At 32.6% G+C, this 20,183-nt stretch overlaps 1 protein-coding gene across 2 annotated transcripts in view; it reads right to left on the minus strand.

Moving 5' to 3' along the window:
• The window catches only part of PTPRO (protein tyrosine phosphatase receptor type O), a 210,587-nt gene that overhangs the window by 74,519 nt on the left and 115,885 nt on the right, over positions 1-20,183 (minus strand). For both annotated transcript variants that reach the window (XM_074268963.1, XM_074268962.1), the window contains exons 6-11: positions 15,695-15,856; positions 13,361-13,560; positions 9,049-9,169; positions 8,530-8,723; positions 6,098-6,209; positions 761-912 (exon numbers count right to left, since the gene is read on the minus strand). In XM_074268963.1, coding sequence (XP_074125064.1) covers positions 761-912; positions 6,098-6,209; positions 8,530-8,723; positions 9,049-9,169; positions 13,361-13,560; positions 15,695-15,856 — 941 coding nt within the window. The remainder of the gene's footprint in view (positions 1-760; positions 913-6,097; positions 6,210-8,529; positions 8,724-9,048; positions 9,170-13,360; positions 13,561-15,694; positions 15,857-20,183) is intronic.

Genomic DNA, 20,183 nt, shown 5'->3' on the forward strand with positions numbered 1-20,183 from the left:
ATGGTTTCTGGGGCCCCTCAGAACTCTAGCTTTATGCTCCAATGATTGAAAGTATATTGTTTAGTCTGGTTATTATGCACTGGAGTTGGACGTTTGAACCTCAAGCAACTATTTCTCTGATACAATCCCAACACCGAATTTTCTTCTCCTTACTTATCCTCTCCAAAAATATCAAGGAGTCAAAACCAGCATTCATTAATGCACATGCCATATTGATTAATGAAAATAGAACAGATAGGACAGGTTGAGAATGTCTAACTTCACTGCCCCTTTGTGCTCCTGTAACAGTTGATACAGAGGAAAAGGAAAATGTGCATTATGTCAATATATAGTGTTAGTGTATGAAGATAGAAAAGAAAAAAAAAAGAGAAGAACATTAATAAAACACTAAAAATGCAGAGAAAGATAAAATGCAAGGTCAAAATGTGGCCTGGATAAGCAAGATATTGTAGGTATTTCTGTGTTACACTTTAACACATACTAAGAAAAATTTTTTAAAGCTTCATATATTAAGAGAATCCCAGTTTCATATATCAATCTTCTTTTTCTGTCCTCTAGTTCTAGAAATCTCCAATTATTAAGTATATATAATGAAAAAGAAAATATGAAATAGAAATTTTAAAAATCAAAGTAGAAGTTAAAACATCCAATGTAGATTTCAGTTCAGAATTTAAAATAGATGATATAGTAGGTGTGTTTTTAAGCATTTGCACAAATAAATGTTCTATCACTTCTCTTTTAGAATTCTATGGACACATACACTCTTTTTTATCTTTTTCTTTCCTTCAGCGACGACCATCCAATGCAGCATTCTGGAATGGGAGAGGTTAGTTGTGTCATCCCCATACATCCAACTTATATACAACAAATTGTTGAAATATTCAACAGAAGTGATTTCTGGAGCCACTGGGGCTGAAAAAAAAAAAAGATGTATTTCAATAGGATACAGTAATGGTTATTAACATCATGATCATTCCAACATACATTTAATTTAGATAATGTAAAATCCCTTGAACCTTATCTCTCTGTGGTCCTAAGAGCATGTGGCATCTATCTAAGAATTGAATAGGAGAATTGCTTAGGAATTGGGTTTCTTGGAAACTGCTTCCTTCCTGATCAATCAAGTTGATGCATTTTTAAGTCTAATATACTGTGAGTGAAACAAGTGACACATGATTCCATCTGATAGCATATACAACAGTTTATAACTATATGCATTTCCCTCCCCACCTCCTAAAGAAAAAAAAAAAGAAGTAGATGTATCTCTTCTTGTTTATGTCAGGACATCGAGGTATTCTAAATGCTATGGAATAGCATTCCAAAATGCTATGCAATCCTTAAGAAGCTTGTATATGCATCTACACCTATTGTAACAATTGATGCTAACATACATACATCAATGAAATTATTATGTTAGCTAAATCCCACTTGAAGGTACAGGGGGAAAAAAGATCAAATAATACTCATCACATTTCATAGTCAAGGTGTAAGTTTTCCCTTAGCTCTTAAACATTGGATTTAAATAACTAGAAGTGGGAATAGTATATATACAAAATAAGACAGAGTTTTAAAAATAATATTTAAATGATTAATTTAATAGAAACAAAACATTAAAAATAAAAATAACACTTTTATCATGTCATAAGGTTAAATTGGATCTGGTACTAACTACTAGAAAGAGATAACTCCATCAATTGATCATTGTTAATTGTTTGTGGCTTAGGGTTTCTGTTGTTTTATTATAAGGAATAAGTGTTATTATAGGATCCTAAGGTAATACATTTAGAGCTGGTAAGGGTAGTAAAAGTCACACAGTCCAATTTCTTCATCTTACAGATGAAAAAACTGTGACTAAATAACTTAGAAAGATTTGCCCAAGATCTCATAAGAGGTATGGAGTAAAGACAGGATTCCAATCCTCATCCTGACTCCCAACAAAAATTCCACTGCAATTTTTAAAGAAAAGTTATCAATTGTCAGCCATGTAACCATAGCTGAACTCTGAATTTGTCCTATAGGTGGTTTTTAATTGAAGATTAAAAGAATGTAATCATCATATTGGAAGGCCATATTTTAGGGAACAATTGTACAGATAATATATAAGTACAAATAGGTGTTCTTTTCCAAGGTCTAGTATAATTTCAATGAAGAAAGTCTGGAAGTGGGATTTCTGCTGGAATCTAGAAGGCAGAAAGACTATGGTCTTTCTTCTCCCAAGCTCTCATTAATTCTGCCCCTCACTTAAGGGTGGAGTATTGAGTAATCAAGCATTAGCAATGAAAAGTCTTATGCAAATGAGGAAGTTTGAGCCTGGTTTCATAATTTAAACATAATTCACAAATAAATCTATGAATGATACAGATTATAATTCAACAACATATGTTGTTCTTAGCATAATATAAAATCAAGAATTATTAATGCAAGATTTGTAATACTAAAAACTAGGTAACAGCACAGATCGAAGTGAGAGAGGAAGTGGCAATTTTCAGTGCACTTAGCAAAAACATTTAAGAGGAATTATACATTTACTGGGTAACAATGTTTCTTGCATAACAATAAGAACTTAAAAAATGCTTGTTGAAGATATGAAATCACAGAAAGTACTATATAAAGCAAAACAACCTTGAGCTAACTATATTCACAATGGAAGCATGCATGCACTCAAAACAAATGTGACCACAGGTATTTCCTACAACAATTTCCTCTCCACCATCTGATAATTCTAGTGAGGAGAAAAAAATATTTTGCTTACAGTAATAAAAGTGGAAATACCATGAAATTTAGATATCTAATTCATTTCAGATGAAAGCTTCAGATTGCTATACCATTTTAGCCTTTTCAAAACTCTATGATGTTTCTGAAAAACCACAAGATGTCACCATTGGTTTGTTAACTGTCATTTGGGACCCATTGACCTATGTTACTGTTACTATGAATAGTTGCTTTCTGATAAAATTATATAATTGTGGATGGCTTCAGTGTGAAGGTTTTAGTAACCCTCTTCACTTCCCTCCAAAAAGGGAGAGATATTTCTCCCTACCATTGAAACACAGGATATTTTTCTTATTCTTCTCTATACACACACACACACACACACACACACACACACACACTCACAAATCAGATCTGATATCCTGAAAGATTATACATAATTTAAGATTTTTATTTTGTTATAATGTGATATTATATTATCTACAATAGTTCCATATCCATGCATATGCATCAAATTGTTTGTAATTGGAGAAATTCTATCCTTATACATTTCTTACACGTATTAAAAATTAATAAAAAGAGAAGGAAATCATCAGAAGTATGATCAGCCTAAAAAGCATTTTAAGAAAGCACATTTTCAGAAAAATTTTATGTAATATATATTATATATATATAGAGAGAGGCCTCAGCTCTGCTCCCAATTTACTGAGTGACTTTGGCAGGTCATTTCTCCTAATATGCAATTTACTTTCTTCATTTGTAAAATGAGAGAATTACAGAATATCCGTGGGTTACTGTGGTAACAACAACAAAATATTATTTTTTAAAAATCAAATAGAAAAACTGGAAGATAGATTTAGAAATAGAAGGGATTTTAGAAGTCATTTAGTGATTCTTAAACTGGGGGGGTCTAGTGTTAAATTTCAGTGAATCTATGAATTTGAATGACAAAAGTTTCATATTTATTGTCACAAAAATTTAGCTAATCTACCATTTCCTTTTATTATACAAGTTGGCATAAACAACATTCTGAGGATTTCACCAGTTTGCAAAAGGGATCCATAATACAAAAAGTAAAAGGGCCCCTGTTTTAGTTTAATCCTCTCATTTTACAGTGAGAGAAACTGAGATCTAGAGAAATTAAAAAAATATTTCCTCAAAGTCAGTAGGGAGTGACAGAGTTGGTATTTGAATTCAAGACTTCTGTATCATACTGTTTCATAAGTGCACATTGATTGGGAATAATTGCACAACTTGTGAGATAAGAAAGGAACAGAATAGTATTGCATTATAAAAATGATAGACATTCTTTTTTATCATCTTTGCCAATTTGATGGGTGCTAGGTGAATGAAATTTTAATGTTATTTTAATTTTCATTTCTCTACTTATTAGATATTTGGAACTTTTTTTTTTCATCTGGCTGTGGATAACTTGGATATCTTTCTTTGAGATTTCCTGTTCACATCCTTTGAACATTTGTCAATTAGGAACAACTCTTAGTCATATAAACTTGAATAAGTTCCATATATAGGAAATGAATAAAAATAAGCAAAAAGAGTAAAAAAAAAAAAAGGAATGCCAAATGTAAATAATTCAGAGAAATGTGTGATTATTTATATGAACTAAGATACAAATAAAGCAGAGCTAAGCAAACAATAGACACCATAACTACCTTAATGTGAACAGAATGAATGTGAAACAAAATTGAACAAAAAGGAATTTGTATTGAATACTAGCCCTAGAACAGAGATAGAAAAATGTATCTTCCCTCATTTGTTGGAGAGGTGGGAAACTAGGTTACATTTGCTATCAATTGTATTTAGTTTTAATTCGTTTTACTTAACTTGAAGATAAGTTATTGACTATATCAACTCAGGGAAGGATCACTTGGTGTATGGAGAGATGTATGGTATATCTTTATGAAAACTAAAGGGCATAAATAAAACTTACTTTTTTAAAGGAAAGGGTTACACTAGATCATTTAAGATCTTTTTTTCTAGCTTCAGTGTTTTATCATTTTCTAAGTTTAGTATCCAAATGTCTAGAAAAATGTCTAAAAACTCTCCAGAAAAATAAAAATGTAACTAGATTGAGGAAGAATATCTAAGTGGTCATAATAGATTTTTATGTATTAATTTCCTTCTCTAAATCCCTTCAAAATAATTTTATCTTATTATAATTATTTTTATAAAAATTTTATTTTGTATACCTCTTTATATAAATATATATAGTCTTTACTTCCTTCTTTCTTTCTTTCTACTTCTACTCCCAATCTAAGTTCTCTTTGAAGGGGTAATCAAACACTACTATGGATTTGTGATATCACTGATGTGGACATTCCTTCCAAGATACATATTGTATAGTCCATCCATGTTTGCTCATCCCCTATATGTTCTACCAAAAATTCCCAGGAATTTCCTTCCACTTTTGGGATGGGAGGAGGGGAGAAGAAAGAGGGAAAAAAAGACATTTTGTATTTCTTCTGACATCAGATAAAAACTCTATTGGTTACCTCTTGGTTTTACCAACTTTTTTCCTAACCATATTTAACTTTAATGACAAACTTAATTCTTGACCTTTCTAGTTCGTATTTTTTGTGTTTCAGTCTGTTAATACCTACCATGTACCTCTTCATTGACCTCTAAGTGATACACATCATGAATTCAACCCACTCTCCTATTAAATTCTGGACCCAATTTATTGTATATTTATCCAAGATAGATACATAAAGATTGAATTCTACAAGTAGTCTCATCTAACTTCATAGATATTATAATCTAAATAGTAGGCATTATTCATCCCTTCAGTTTTTCCTATGTGGATAGTTATATGCTTATACCTCTTTTGATTAGTTCTGAATCTCTTCCAAATGTGATCTTTTTTAAAGAACATGAAAAGTAGTATTTATATACACACAAATACTTATGTGTCTATCTGTCTTTCTACCTATCTATAAGCCCACTTACCACTACAGTTGACGTAATTATACATATGAGGTCCTGTTCATGGACTAGACTAAAACTTTTTAACATATTTAAGTCTAAGAGATTTGTCATCATTAGCTAGATTAATTAAATTGTTTAAAAGTAGATATAAAATGAAAATTTCACTCATTAAATAAGTAAAGCCAATTGGACTTGAAATGCAAACTTAAATGGTAGATCCTCTTTTATTAAAAAGTACATTATTACATTGACCTATTTCAAGTAGTCAGTCCTTCATATTTGGAGTAAGAGCCAAGTATATTTCCATTTTTTAAAAAAAGCCAACCATCTAACAAATGAACAATAAGGAAATAATGCAGTGCCACTGAGACTTAAGGGATAGAGTTTGCCACACATCTCAAATTAATGCTTGTGTAACCACTTCCCACACAAAACACACCTGTTATGAAGCTTATAGTAGAACTGTCACAACAGCTCAATTCTGGCTCTCCCCATGTCACCATGGTAACCCGAAAGTTGTAATACCATGCTGGTAACAGATTGGCTATTCTCTGAAACAGGAGACAAAGACAAAAAAAACTACTGAGAGAGAGGGAAAAAATAATGAATATTTTGAGAACACAGGGATTTGTGGAGGGGTAGTTTTGGGGGTTTTTGCTGACTAAAAATAATCAAACTGTTTAGGATTTAATTTTGCCTTCAGGATTCATCTGAAGCTTTAGCATCATATTAAGAAAATGCCATGAAGAGAACTTATAGAATAATTTATAGTATAAATAAGGAAAGAGTTGCCATATGCTCATGTTCCATGCCTATTGAACATTCTCGGGGAAAAAAAAAAGTTTCTTTACTTTCATTTTCTTATTCCTCCACCATGATCCATATCTATCTCATTTGTTACTCTCAAATTTATGACTCTCCTTATTCTGTTTCTTCTTTATTTCCTTTCTTTTTCTTTGTTTTACTCTTTAAAAAGGAAACAAAATACATTGTCTCCTCTAATTTGTCCTTCTTTGCTCTCTGGACTTTTATTTGTGTTTTCTACATTTAATTTTGTTTTTGCTTCCCTCTAGCTAATTTGCCATCTTCTACTATCCATTCATCATACTATTTATTTTCCTGGTATTTTTCTTTTGTTTCCTTCTTTGTTGAAACTCTTTGTAATCCCTGGATTATAGAATATGAATAGTGCTCATGGATTTTCTTGTTAAATTTACTGGGATAGTTTGCCACTTCTTCCTCCAACTCATTTTACAGATGGGGAAACTGAGATAAATGAGATAAATGATTTGCCCTGGGACATATAGCTAGTGAGATATTGGATTTGATCCCAGGTCTTCCTGACTTCAAGTTTAGCACTCTATCCATTGAACCACCTAATTGCTTCCTGTGGAAGTCCTGGGCTCTGTTTATAGTTGAGTTTATACTAATCTGCTTTAAATGTTATTATGACCAAGGGAGTTATTAATCTATGGCTGGCTAACCTACTGATAACGAGCCTTTCCACAGTAAGTAGCTAGACTAGTCCTTGGAGAACATAATTTAGTAGGACATGCCAGAGCTTAGGCTTCATTGACATAGCCTTTGGGATTCCAGGGTCATTTTTCTAATAGAAGGAGACAGCAGAGAAGGACATATGTAAGTCTGTGTTTAACAGTAGAAATATTCACAAGTGGATATTTGAGCACCTTTTTAATCCTTTTTCCCTGCCTCATTCTTTGTAAGATAAGTGATTTCTATAAAGCTTTTCCCAAGGAAAACTCATGTTTGTGAGAGAATCAGTAGCACAAGAATTGGTTCTGTGATGATGATTGATGGTAACAATTCACATCCTATACTGATGGAAGATTTGTAAAGGACTTTCATTTTAGTCCTTTAATTACTTTCAGGAAATTTTTAAGTCAAAATTCTGAGTACCATCAATTTCTCAAACAGATTATGTTAAGTGTCAGGAATTTAGATTATAGAAAAATACCATAGTTTCATTGCTGAACTGAGAAAAAAAATCCAGAAGAAGAGCATTAACATCATGCAATCTCATATTTTATTAATAACTTGAAGAGAAATCTGAATTTCTTCATCCTTTCCAACATTGAGGAAGAAATGACAATGGTATGCAATCCTAGACATAGTATTATGAGAATTTGTCCAGCCTACCATTTTAGTGTCCAGTGATAAAGATTATCAACTATTACCTGAATGACTCACATGTATTTCTTATATCTTCCTCCAAAAAGTATTATACAATTTTATCTTAAACAACCCAATATATTAATATATATTAATATTAGGTATATTAATACCTAAGATAATTTAGGGAGTACATGTTAGTATCACAAAAAAGAACTTTGATTAGAAAAAGAAAATTGCAGTAACAAATTACTTCAATGAACTTATAATTTGATTTACAGATTTTTAAAGAATATATTGGGCAAATTGAGATACACACAAACATATATATCTACACAAACATAATAGCTAGAATTTACTTTTATAGTAAATTATAAAAATGTGCAAAGCACTTTATAATATTAAGTCTTTTAATTCTCAGGACAACCCTGGGGGATAGATAACTATTACTATCCCATCTTACTGATGAGGAAACAAAAGCAGATAGTAGCTAAGTGACTTGCCCATGGTCACATAGTTAATGTGTACCTGAGGCTGAATTTGAACTCAGGTTTTCCTGACTTTAAATTCAGTGCTCTATTCACTGTGCCAATTAAAAGTCTTATTATCATGCATATGTACACACACACATACATATACATACATTATAAGGTAAGAGTAGACTAAATCTTTATTGAATGAATGAATAAATCAATGAATCAAAATATGAAACAGTGTGATAGTTTGTAAAGGGGCTATTACCACAGAAGCAGTTAAGGAGACAGTTGCAGCTATTTCATAGTAGGTTGTCCACTCTGATATCATTGTTGCAGGATTGAAATAAAACATTTCTACCACATACTTCCTGAATGCCCCTAAGTAAGGCCTGGTCCAGCTCAGAACAACGGCAGTCGGACCCAAAGGGTAGAGCATTAAATCCTTGATTCCAGTGGGGACTAAGGTCAAAAAGAGAAAGAAAGGGGGGAAAAGGGAAAGACAAAAACCCAGGTGTATTAATATCCTCAAAATTTTGTTTCAAAATTTTATCTGTTCGACAACTGATATTTTCCAGAACCAAAGCTAAATAATTTAACTTTTTTCTTATAGTCATAATTGAGCTAATAATTAATGTTATTAATATAATCTACCAATAGGCAAACCAGTGAATTAGCACACCTTATCTATGACAATGATATATTTGTGCAAATCTAAGCCCCTCCCTTTGGAATTTTGATCTGAGAAAGATCAGTAAGGATTTTAATCGTGTGTTCTGAATATTACCTATGGCAAATATAACAGGATCTGAAGGTGGTCCAATCAAAGGACCTTTTCTTAGGTAAATCACAACCTGGTACTGGGCACCAGGAACCAGATTTTCAATGATGCTTTTACTTGAATTAACCTGAAGGAAAAAAAAAGGTCCATTAGGAATATTTTTAAAGTAGGTACATCATATATGAAATAGAACTGTTAACAGTATGCAGAAAGTCTCTGATGAATTACTGATACCTATAAAATTCAGTGCCCTGTAGCTGAGTTTTCAGAAATTAAATGATTTATAGTCCAAGGAGTAATCTGTAAGAAAGTCACAGCTTTTAAATCATGTGATAAGATATAAGCATTTGTGTAATTCAATGTCAATTGGAACTAAGTGTACTAAAGACACATCAGCTGTAACAATAACTAAATCTCTTAAGACCACAAGGGTAACTCAACATCTTAAATTGACGTGTCATAAAGAGATCATGATCAACCAAAATCAGTTTCTGGATTCCTGTAGTTTCTCTTCTTTTAGAAGTATGGAATTGTAGAATTATAAGAGATTTTGGAGTTTAGTCCAACTATCTCATTCTGTAGATGAGAAAACAGAGATTCAAATTGCAAAATCCTTTGAGGCAAAATGATTTGCCCAAAGCCACATCATTAATTAATGGCAGATCTGAGGACTAGAACACAAACCTCTTGCCTCCTAGTTTGATCAAGTTTTTAACATAACATGTTGCCTTTTTAAGAAATTTAACTCAACATTTTTATATTGCAATCTTGTGTTCAGAAGATCATTTTTTCCAATCCTTATCTTTGGTGTTCTTTTAAAAATAAATTTAAATGATAATAAATAATATAAATAGCTAATATAATCACAAATATATAAGTGAAAAGTAAATGTAAATAAAATAAATAAATAAAATTTAAAATGATAAATGATCTGAAGCTAAAAATTCTGAGAGATATTTGGAAGAACAAACTTGTAGTGAGAGTTGATTACTTTTGACTCTTACTTCTCCTCTTTTCTCATCTGCCTGTGTAATATCTATCACAGCTACTATGTTTTCTCTAATGCTATTAGTACTACCATTGTAAGCCAATTCAATTAATCCAACAAATATTTATTAATTCACTATATACAAGGAATAAGGCTAAAAAAAAAGTTCCCTGTCATCAAGCAATTTACATTTTATTGATAAGTGATCTATCATATAAACTAATATTTAAGGCTTGATAATTTGAGATATTGTATAAGCTTTCATTATCAATAACACAAACATATGAACAATTGTAATAACTTTCTACTATATTCCCGTCTCCATTCTCTTCCCTTTCTGATATGTTCTTCATACAAAATAATGCAGTAACATTCTTGTTCAGTCTATGCACATATTTGGTTAGATTACAACCCTGATCAAAATCCTCAGTGACTCTCTATTTCTTCCCAAATATAATTCAAAATTCATTATCTGGCATTCAAAACCCTCCTCAGTACAGTACCACCTTACATTTCTAGCTTTATCTCATAATCTTATCCTAAGTTTTGTACACCAATTATATTGCACTAATATTTACAGATGGTTTTCTATGTACCAGACATTTTTAGGTACTTTGCAAATATTACCTTATTTGATCCTTACAAAAACCTTTGGGAGTAAATGCTAATATCCCCATTTTACAGATGAGAAAACTGAGATAGAGTTCAAATGACTTGCCAGAGTGACATAGCTAAGAAGTATCTGGGCTTAGATTTAAACTTAGGTCTTTCTGATTGCAGGATCAGCATTCTGTTCATTGCACCACCTAGCTACTCACTAGTTTGGGGACTTGCCCTGTTATTGCCTTTTTCCCCTTTTCATGTCTTTGTTTGTCATGGATTTGTTTGCCTGGATTGTTTTTTCTTATCTTCCCTCTGATTTCCTACCTAATCTAACACTGTAATTTGATGATATAATTCCTTCCATCTAATTCTAAAGATTAATATGATTTGGCTGGAGAGTCTATCATTTGATTCAGTGAGGCAGATCCTGTTTGTAAGGGAAGTTAGTGGAAAAAAACATATCCTTCCCATCTGCCTGCTCCAGTGTGGCCTTTTGCAGGTACCCCTATATTCCTACATACTTCCCTCTTTATATCAATGTATACTATCAATTAAGAAATCAATAATCATTTTATTAGATGTTTACTGGGTAATAGGCAATTTACTGCTTATGGTGGAGATTAGAAAACAAAAGGGGGGAAAGTCTACACTTTATAGAAACTCACATTCTATCAGGGGAGATCAATACTTAAGTACAGAAAAATATGAACTATTTGGTACTGCTAGGTGAGGGGATCAGAAAAGACCTCATATAGTAGTGATTGAACTGGGCTTTGAAGGAAACTAAGGCTTCCAAAAGGAAGAGGTAATTAAGTGTACATTTCAGAAATGAGGGACAATTGATGTAAAGTTATAGAAATGGGATATGGATTATTATGTGTCAATGACATCTATAAACCAGGTGAGTTGGATCACAGAATGCAAGAAAGGAAATAACATATATGACTGAAAACTGAATTGTGTTGTAAAGGGCTTTAAATATCAAATAGTGAAGTTATTTGATCTTAACGATAATAGGAAGGTGCTACAATTTATTAATCTGGACAGTGACATGCAAAAAGCTTTGCATTGGGAAAATCACTCAGCAAAATTCAAGGAAGATTAGGGAAGGGAAAGACTTGAGGTAGGGACAATTATTAGGAGTCCACTGCAGTTGTCCAGAGATCGATTAAGGCCAACACAAGCAGAATGGCCATGTTCATAGAAAGAAAGGGTTGAATGTTGTAGAGATAGAATCAACAAATGTAGGCAACTGATTAATATGGAATTGTGGATAACACTTGAGCTGACATTGGAGGACACGGATTTAAAACCCAGCTCTGATGAGGACTACCTGTGTGATCTGGGACAAATCATTTACTGTCTCTGAGTCTCAATTTCTTTATTTGTAAAATGAAGGAATGGGACTTAAATGTCCTCTGACATCACTTTCAGATCTAGAGCTATGATATTATTATGAGAAATTCAGGGTGTATGAGAATGAGGAACTGAGGATGCCTCTATGGCTATGAATATGAAAGTCTATGATTCTAGTTCTATTGGAAGCCTTCATGAAACCAAAAAGAATCAGTTAGTTGGACTTTTCTCAATATTAGGCCTTTGTGTTATTTGGGCTTTGGATTCCTCATCTCTAACATGATTCCACTTAATATTGATTCCATGATGTTTGATTACAGGGAGAAAAATGGAAAAGGCATATTTGTTGTGTTGATTTATTAAGTAATTCAACAAGCAACTTTTGAGCTCTGACTATATTCTTTCTGAAAAGTTTTGCTCAAGATTACTGTGATAAGCCTTCCTTGTTCCCACTGCTGTCTATAACAACTCCTCCTAATGGGTTCTAAGGACTCATTATGCTTTGTAATCCTCTAATGTATTTTGTGCTATTGGTACTGTTATTGAGCTGTTTTCAGTTTTGTCTTCATGACCCCTTTTAGGGTTTTCTTGTAAAAGTTACTGAAGTGGTTGGCCATTTCCTTCTTTGGTTCATTTTAGAGATGAGGAACGAAGGCAAACAGGTTTAAATGGCTTACTATTCACACAGCAAACAAGAATCTGAGCCAGATTTGAACTCAGGAAGATGAGTCCCTAAATTCTCTACTAGGATTCAAGGCAAAAAGAAAATAGTAAAGGAGGGATTTGTAAAAATTATACTCTTAGCAACACCCATCTCCTGATTGGATCAGTGATACTCTCCCCAACTCCACTGAGAAACTCTGGCATTACGTTCCTTAATAGTAACAACAACAATAATAATATCTAAGATTTACAGTGTTTTATAATTCATAAACAAATGTTTTCTCATTTTGTCCTCACAAGAACTCTGAAAGATAGATTATTACTCCCTTTTGCCACTGAGGAAACTGAAGGCAGTGAGTCTCCCAGAAAAATGTAGTTAACAAATCTCTGGGAGAAGATTTGAGCTCAAGTATTTCTGACTCTAAGCCTAACTGGGTGGCACTTTCTGACCTATATTTGTCCTTGCATTCCCTTGTATATAACCTCATACCTTTCACAGAACACTATCAATAAGAACAGCCTTAAAATGGAATTGAGTCAATATTCAAAACAAGTCTCCTCAGTGGAAACAACAAATTTTAAACATGTCAACAAAAATTTAAAAACTTCAATAGTGCCAGACAAAACTATTTCAGATTCTTCTAGTTTCTAGCAACACTATTCTGAGCCTATGGGGAGGGTTTTTTTTTTTTTTTTTTTTTTTTTTACCTGAGTACAATAATGTTTTTCAAGTCTTTGACTTTCCTTTTGTTTCTGGCAGGTTAGAGATACAACAGACACAATTGTGTTATTGTTGTCATTCTCTTGAGAAGATGTCCAGGACATTAAGGCAGTGGTTGAGCTCAAAACATTCACACGGACATGTTGAGGCTTCTCTGTTAATTCTTCAATCCATTCTCCCAAAGGACCTGCAATATTCAAGTGGGAGTAGGAAGCATGTGAGTAATTCACACCAAGAGAGATGAAAGCAGGTTAGCAAATGTATTTTTTTTTTCCTATCTTCTTTTTCTCCTCCCAGTCAAAGGTTATTTCAGGGAGGTGAAAGGAAGTAGATAGAGAGAGCCTTTTGGACTGACATTATCCATATTCCTCAACTGTAACTTCAACACCTGTCCTCAAGGAATTTTCTCTAAAATGAAGAAATGAGAGCTTCATTTCCATTGTTTATTGGGTTCTGGAACTTTCTTACAAATCCCTAACTAAAAAGATAATGATTATTTGCATCTGTATTAATTTATCTGTTAACTAGATAACAGGCACTTCAAGAAGTCATTTCATCAATACTTAGAGCACTCTTATCCTCAGGGTCTCTTGCAGATAAAAATCTGATTAAATTGAGATAGATTCCAATTAGCTTATATCTCAGTAGTATAAGAGGAAGTTAAGGATAAATAAGGCAGCTGTGATTCTGTTGGATCTGAGGTAAGCAAAAGGATTGGTTCTACAGAGGGGCAGCCTCTATAGTAGGGACTGCCTGAATGATGTACAATCCTTTGAAGGGAACTAGAATTTCCCATTGTTCCCATCTCTCTTTCTTCATCTCTGTCTCCTAGCTTCCTTGATTTCCTTCAAGTCTCAATTTTTGCTCTGAAAGAAGCTTTTCCATTTTCGAATTCTTAGTTCCTTCTCTCTGAGATTATCTCCAATTTATGCAATGTTTGTTCATAATAATTTGCTTATTGTTTTTTCTATCGGACTGTGAACTCCTTGAGAGCAGATACTCATTTTTGTTTTATTTTGTTTTGTCTTTCTTTGAATTCCAGCACTGATATATAGTAGACACTTAATAAATTCTTGTTGACTTTACTTAAATTGGTCCCAGACCTGAGATCACACCATTAGCATCATTCCCTCATATTAGAAATTGTTTTTAAAAATTCCCTGCTAAAATAGAACTATATTTTGTTTTTGTTTTTTTATAATCCCTAAGTACCTACTATGTAACCAGTCTGTACTAACTTATGTGGGAGAGAAAAGAAAAGTTGGATGTATGGCCCTTGTCTTTAATGTGTTCATAATTTGGTTGAGGAGGCAAGACATAAAATAGAAAGTGACACAGTGCATATTACACAGTGCAAGGTGCAATAGGAATTCCGAGAAGGAAAACTGTAATTTTACTGGAGAAGTCAGAGAAGAACTACAGGAAGAGATATCCTTTGAGCTGAGCTGTTGGATATATACTACATTTCTCAGTTGCAAGGGGTAACATTACTGTATTTGAAAAAGGATGCAAGTCATCTTAATGCTCTTTACTTAAACCTCAAAAATTATGCAGAAATTTTTATTAAATACAATAAAAATAGTAATTTCATCAAGTTTGATAATGAAGATTTGGAGGATCGAAGCCTCATAGCAAAAACTTCATAATCATTTCATTATTTGTTTTTATTTTTGCAAAATAAAAAAGATCTACAAACTTCTTTAAGCAATTAGAGTGATATTTCCATCGCTAAAAAGTGACTGAATTGTTCTCCATCTCCTTTTTCTATATAGAGCCTCTCTATAGGTTTTCTCTATATAAATCAAAACTCCATGAATGGCTTTCTGATCGAGCAAAACAAATGACTTAAAACTTTTCAAAAAGTCTATAATTTCGGAGGTTTGGCTAAAAAAGATATTATTTTTTTAAATACAGCATTTTGTGGTGTGATCTAGAAGGATCACTGTTCTCTGAACTTCCTTTGGGAAATAAACCTTCCCTAGACTGATAAGTGGATTAGATGAACATTTTTGTTTTAGGACCTCCATATTTTCTCTTACATCAGAAATTCATTCTAAATACTGTTTAAAGGTATCTTCCAATTACTCTGTAGTTATCTTGTATGTTTCCTTCCTTCTTTTTGTTTGTATCCCCACTGCCTTATCACAGTGTCTGGAACATAATAAAACACCTGATAAGTGTTGATTATTATTATAAAAGTTTCACATAAATTCAAAGGAGTTCTTATGGACTTCACAGAGTCCCCTAAGCTCAATAAAAAATCTGAAGTATTATCAATCTTTTTACTTGCATAGCTAACATTGCCTTTCATTGGTACTTACTGATGTAAAAACTAATTGATTTGGCTGATTGACTTCCCCGAGTTTCACAAGATCCAGAGGAACTAAAAGTTGTCACAGATAATTTATATTTCCCAGGTTCATTCAGTTCAGTGACAAATTCATGTGCTTCCTCGTCCACTGTCAAAAATTCAGTAGAGTTTTCTAAATCATAAAAAAGAAAATATGGATTTTATTGTAATTTGAGATTAAATAAAAATTATCTGGAAAAATATGTATAGAAGGTATGGGAACTGTGGAGCTGCTAATTAAGTTTATCAGGTCAAATATTATCTCTGTCCATCTACTTAGCTACCAAATTGATCTTCCTAAAGCACAGATCAGACCATGTTACCATGCCCTTCCCCAATAGGGAGACAAACAAATAAAAATCCTCATCATAGCTTTTAAAGACTTTCACAATCAGGTCTCTTCTTACCTTTCTAGTCTTATAGTTTTCTCCCCTCCACATACTCTATTATATAGTGATATTAGTATCCCACAGTTCCCTGCAAAAACTTGTCATTTCCTTAGTGCTAGTGACCTATATCTGTTAATGAACCCCTGTATAGATCTTGTTTGTACTTGGTTGTTTTCATGCTGTTTTCTCCATTAAACTGTGAATTTTTTGAAAGCACAAATTATTTTGTTTTTCTTTGTATTTGCAGAATGTAGCACAGTACTTGGCACAAGAAGATGCCTAATATATACTTATTGACTCGATTCTAAGCAAAGGCTGACATAAAGGTAATAAAACATAGATTTCAAATTTCATTTTTATATGTGAATGTTCAAATCTGTAAATCTAGAAATTTATAATATATATATATACTCAATTTCTAGATTTACATATATATACACATATGTATATATATATATATACATATGTGTGTGTATATGTATATATATTCCTTTTATCTTTATGGCAAAATTACTTGTTCCAGATGGGAAAAGGTGAATATTTAGGAAGATCATCCACATAATCCTCAATGAATAAGGAATGAAAATTAACCACAACAGAAGATCCTATTGCTGTTTTAGGATTCATTAAATAGCCTGGAATGTCTTTGAGAATATCTTTAGACATTTCAAGCTAGAAATAAAATATTTTCTGTCATTTGTGACAAGAACATCTGCAGTAAAACTGAGTCTTCATTACATCAAAGTTCCTTTCCAGCTGCTTACTTTCTCATTTGAAGTCATGATCTGAAGTTTATGTCACAACTAGCCTTCAAAAAAACCACTTAGCAATAGGATAAAAGGCTGATTGAGTTTTCAAGGGAATAGGCAGCAAGAAAGAAAATTCTGAGCTTTCTACATAGATCCTATTTTCAGTCAAATATGGCAAGAGCAGAAAAAAAAACAGAAGAGAGATGAAAAAAAATCTTGCATTTGTGATGGCTGGAAATATATTTTCATTTAGGAGTGAACTTCAGTTCTTTTCATTTGACAAATAAGGCTAGTAATGACCAACTTATATAGAACTTCTCATATTTATTCCCTCCTTTGTTATTTAAAACTGTCTTATGAGGTAAGCATACAAGTAATATTTTCTCCATTTTATAGATGAAAAAACTAAGGCTCAAAGAAGTTAATCCAAGGTCATAAAATTAAGAAGTGTTTCAAAATAATATGTTCTACACTAAATCCAGTGCTTCTTCCATAAAAATTATAAAAAAAATAATTATAATAATAGTTAACATTTAAATAGCACTTATAATGTGCCAAGGACTGTGCTAACTACTTTACAATTACTTCATTTGATTCTCATAACAATCTTTTTTTAGAGATGAAGAATTTGAAGTAGACAGGGGTTTCTGTCCAAAGTTACATAGCTTGTAAGTATCTAAGCTATTCCTAGTTTTAGACCACTTTATCCATTGCACCATTTTATTTTCTCTATTCTATCTCAAAAAATGGTGACTCAAGGTTTTAGAATCATATACATAGAGTTGGAAGGAATCTGTGGGTTACTTAGCTCAACCCCTTCATTTTATAGATGAATAAACTAAAATCTAGAGAGGTAAAAAAGGTTTGCCAAGATCACACGACAAAGTCAAGATTCAAATCCAGATCCTCCAATTCTAAACAAAATATTTTTTCTACTGTACAATGAGTCTAGGAAGGGATGGCTTAAAATCCAGAATGGGTGGACTATTCAGAAAATAAAGACTACAAGACCCACCAGAAAGTGGATGTCTAGTCTTAAGAACAGAAGTAGCTAGGTGGTACAGCAGAGTGTAGAAGCTGAAGTCTAGAAAACTCTTTTTCCTGAGTTTAGATATGGTCTTAGAGACTTACTAGCTGTGTGACTCTGGGCAAGTTATTAACTCTACTTGCCTCAGTTTCCTCATCTGTAAAATAATCTGGAGAAGGAAATAGTAATTTGCTCTAGTATCTTTCCTAGGAAAATCCTAAATAGGATCACAAAATGTCAAACATGGATAAAACAACTAAACAACAACAACAAAAAGTCAATAATGTTTGACAAGAGCAAAAAAAAAAAAAAAAATTTGACAAAAGCCATGACAGGAAATATGAGCATCATATAAAGTTACAGTGGCAGTAAAATTTAAATTGAGAGATTTACTTATCCAAAATGTCTGCTCTTTATTGAACTATTTTAGATATAGAACAATACCTTTTTTTGTTTTTTTCTGGAATTCAGTTGCCAAGCATGTCAATAAACTCCTCCAACCCAATGCAGTCCTAAATAGCCAAAATAGTCATCAAAATCTATACACTAAAACTTATTTTTATCTACTGCGTTTCTCCTTTAAAAATAGCACTGTGAGAATACAAAAGATTGTTAAGAAAGGTGCTATTGTTTAATTATGTCTGACTGTGACCCCATTTGGGTTTTTTGTTTTGTTTTGTTTTTTTGACAAAGATACTGGAGGGGTCTGCCATTTCTTTCTCCGGCTCATTTTACAGATGAGAAAATTGAGTCAAACAGGTTAAGTGACTTGCTCAGGATCCCACAGGTAGGAAGTATCTGAAGCTTCATTTGAACTCCAGGAAAATGAGTCTTCCTGACTCCAGGTTCCACACTCTGGGCATTATAGCTTCACCTAGTGGTCATGATAAGATGTGATCCTGCCTTCAAATTTTGACACAGGAGATGCATTGTAGTAGTAGAAAAAAAAATGTACAAGTACAGTAAGAGAGGGATGCTAGATTTCCAAATCATAAGAGATTACTGAGTAATCTCCTGAGGCAACTATACTGGGCTCCAAACCACGTGTGAACCAAGCTATCTCTATATATTTAGACAGAAACCATATATACATATATATCTTACTTAATATTTAGATACTGTTCATTATCTGGAACAGGAAAATCCACAATTTTTTCCTTTATTAAACAAAACAAGGCTAATTGCTTATTCTTTTATTAAACAAAATGGGGTCAATTGCTTATTCTTTTACTAAACAAAACAGGATCAAATCCTCTATGATTCAGTGATATTGCTTCTTTGTTGTTCCTTGCATATAAGACTAGCTAACTCCAAGGACCTGCTCTGATGACAAAGGTGTCATTCATATGACCTGTATGAAGACATATAACAAATAAATACATGTATTAAAAATTCAAAGAAGACTTTTAAAAACAAATGGGAGTATCAATCAGTATGATGTTTAAAAAATAGTATTCAATTCTTTTACTTAAATTAGTCAAATGTAACAGCATTGCCGTAATAAACAAGTGTGCTGAAATGGAAAACTAGGTACCAGATGCTGAATAAATGGACACAAGATAGAATTTTAGTAGCTACAGTGAAAGTACCATCTGCTATGTCTTTCCTGCTTTAGTTCACAGCTGCTCTGTGGAAAAATGCCAATGATGGGAAGCATTGAGGGTAATACACTTCAGAAGAGTAAGGAACTCTGTATTCTGTAGACATGACACAGAACTAATAATTACAATGAAACTTGCCATCTTGCAAAGGTATCATGTGCTAAGGAAGAACATAATAAGGATGCAAGAAAATAGATCTTTTGTCAAGGCTCTGTTGTCCCTTTCTCTAAATTATAAAAGTAAGATATTTAATTCCAGGTCTTTCTCAGTTGCCTGATGGAGTAGAATCATTGAGGAAGTGAAGCAATGTGCATTTTCTAGGATCTATGCCAGTATAATCCAATAGAAACAATAATTGACTTAGAATGAGAAGATATAAGCCGTAGAACTGACTTTAAATATCCAAGTAAAATTGCTTTATTATTATTATCATCATTGTTGTTGCTACAACTGCTCTTTATTATTAATATTATTAGGCAAATAGTAACAGAGAGCTAGCCTCCAATTCTAGGCAACCTGAGTTCAAATTCTTCATCTGACATGTATTAAGTGTATATATTGAGTGTATGTAAATTTCTCATTTAATTCATGAGGTTTGCTGGTCTTCATTGGTGGGAGTTTTTTTATTGGAAAATTCCTTATATTAATGAAATCACAGGTTGCCTTACAAATAATATATGTAAATATATGGTGT

Source organism: Sminthopsis crassicaudata, chromosome 5 (assembly GCF_048593235.1).
Source record: "Sminthopsis crassicaudata isolate SCR6 chromosome 5, ASM4859323v1, whole genome shotgun sequence".
Taxonomy (NCBI): domain Eukaryota; kingdom Metazoa; phylum Chordata; class Mammalia; order Dasyuromorphia; family Dasyuridae; genus Sminthopsis; species Sminthopsis crassicaudata.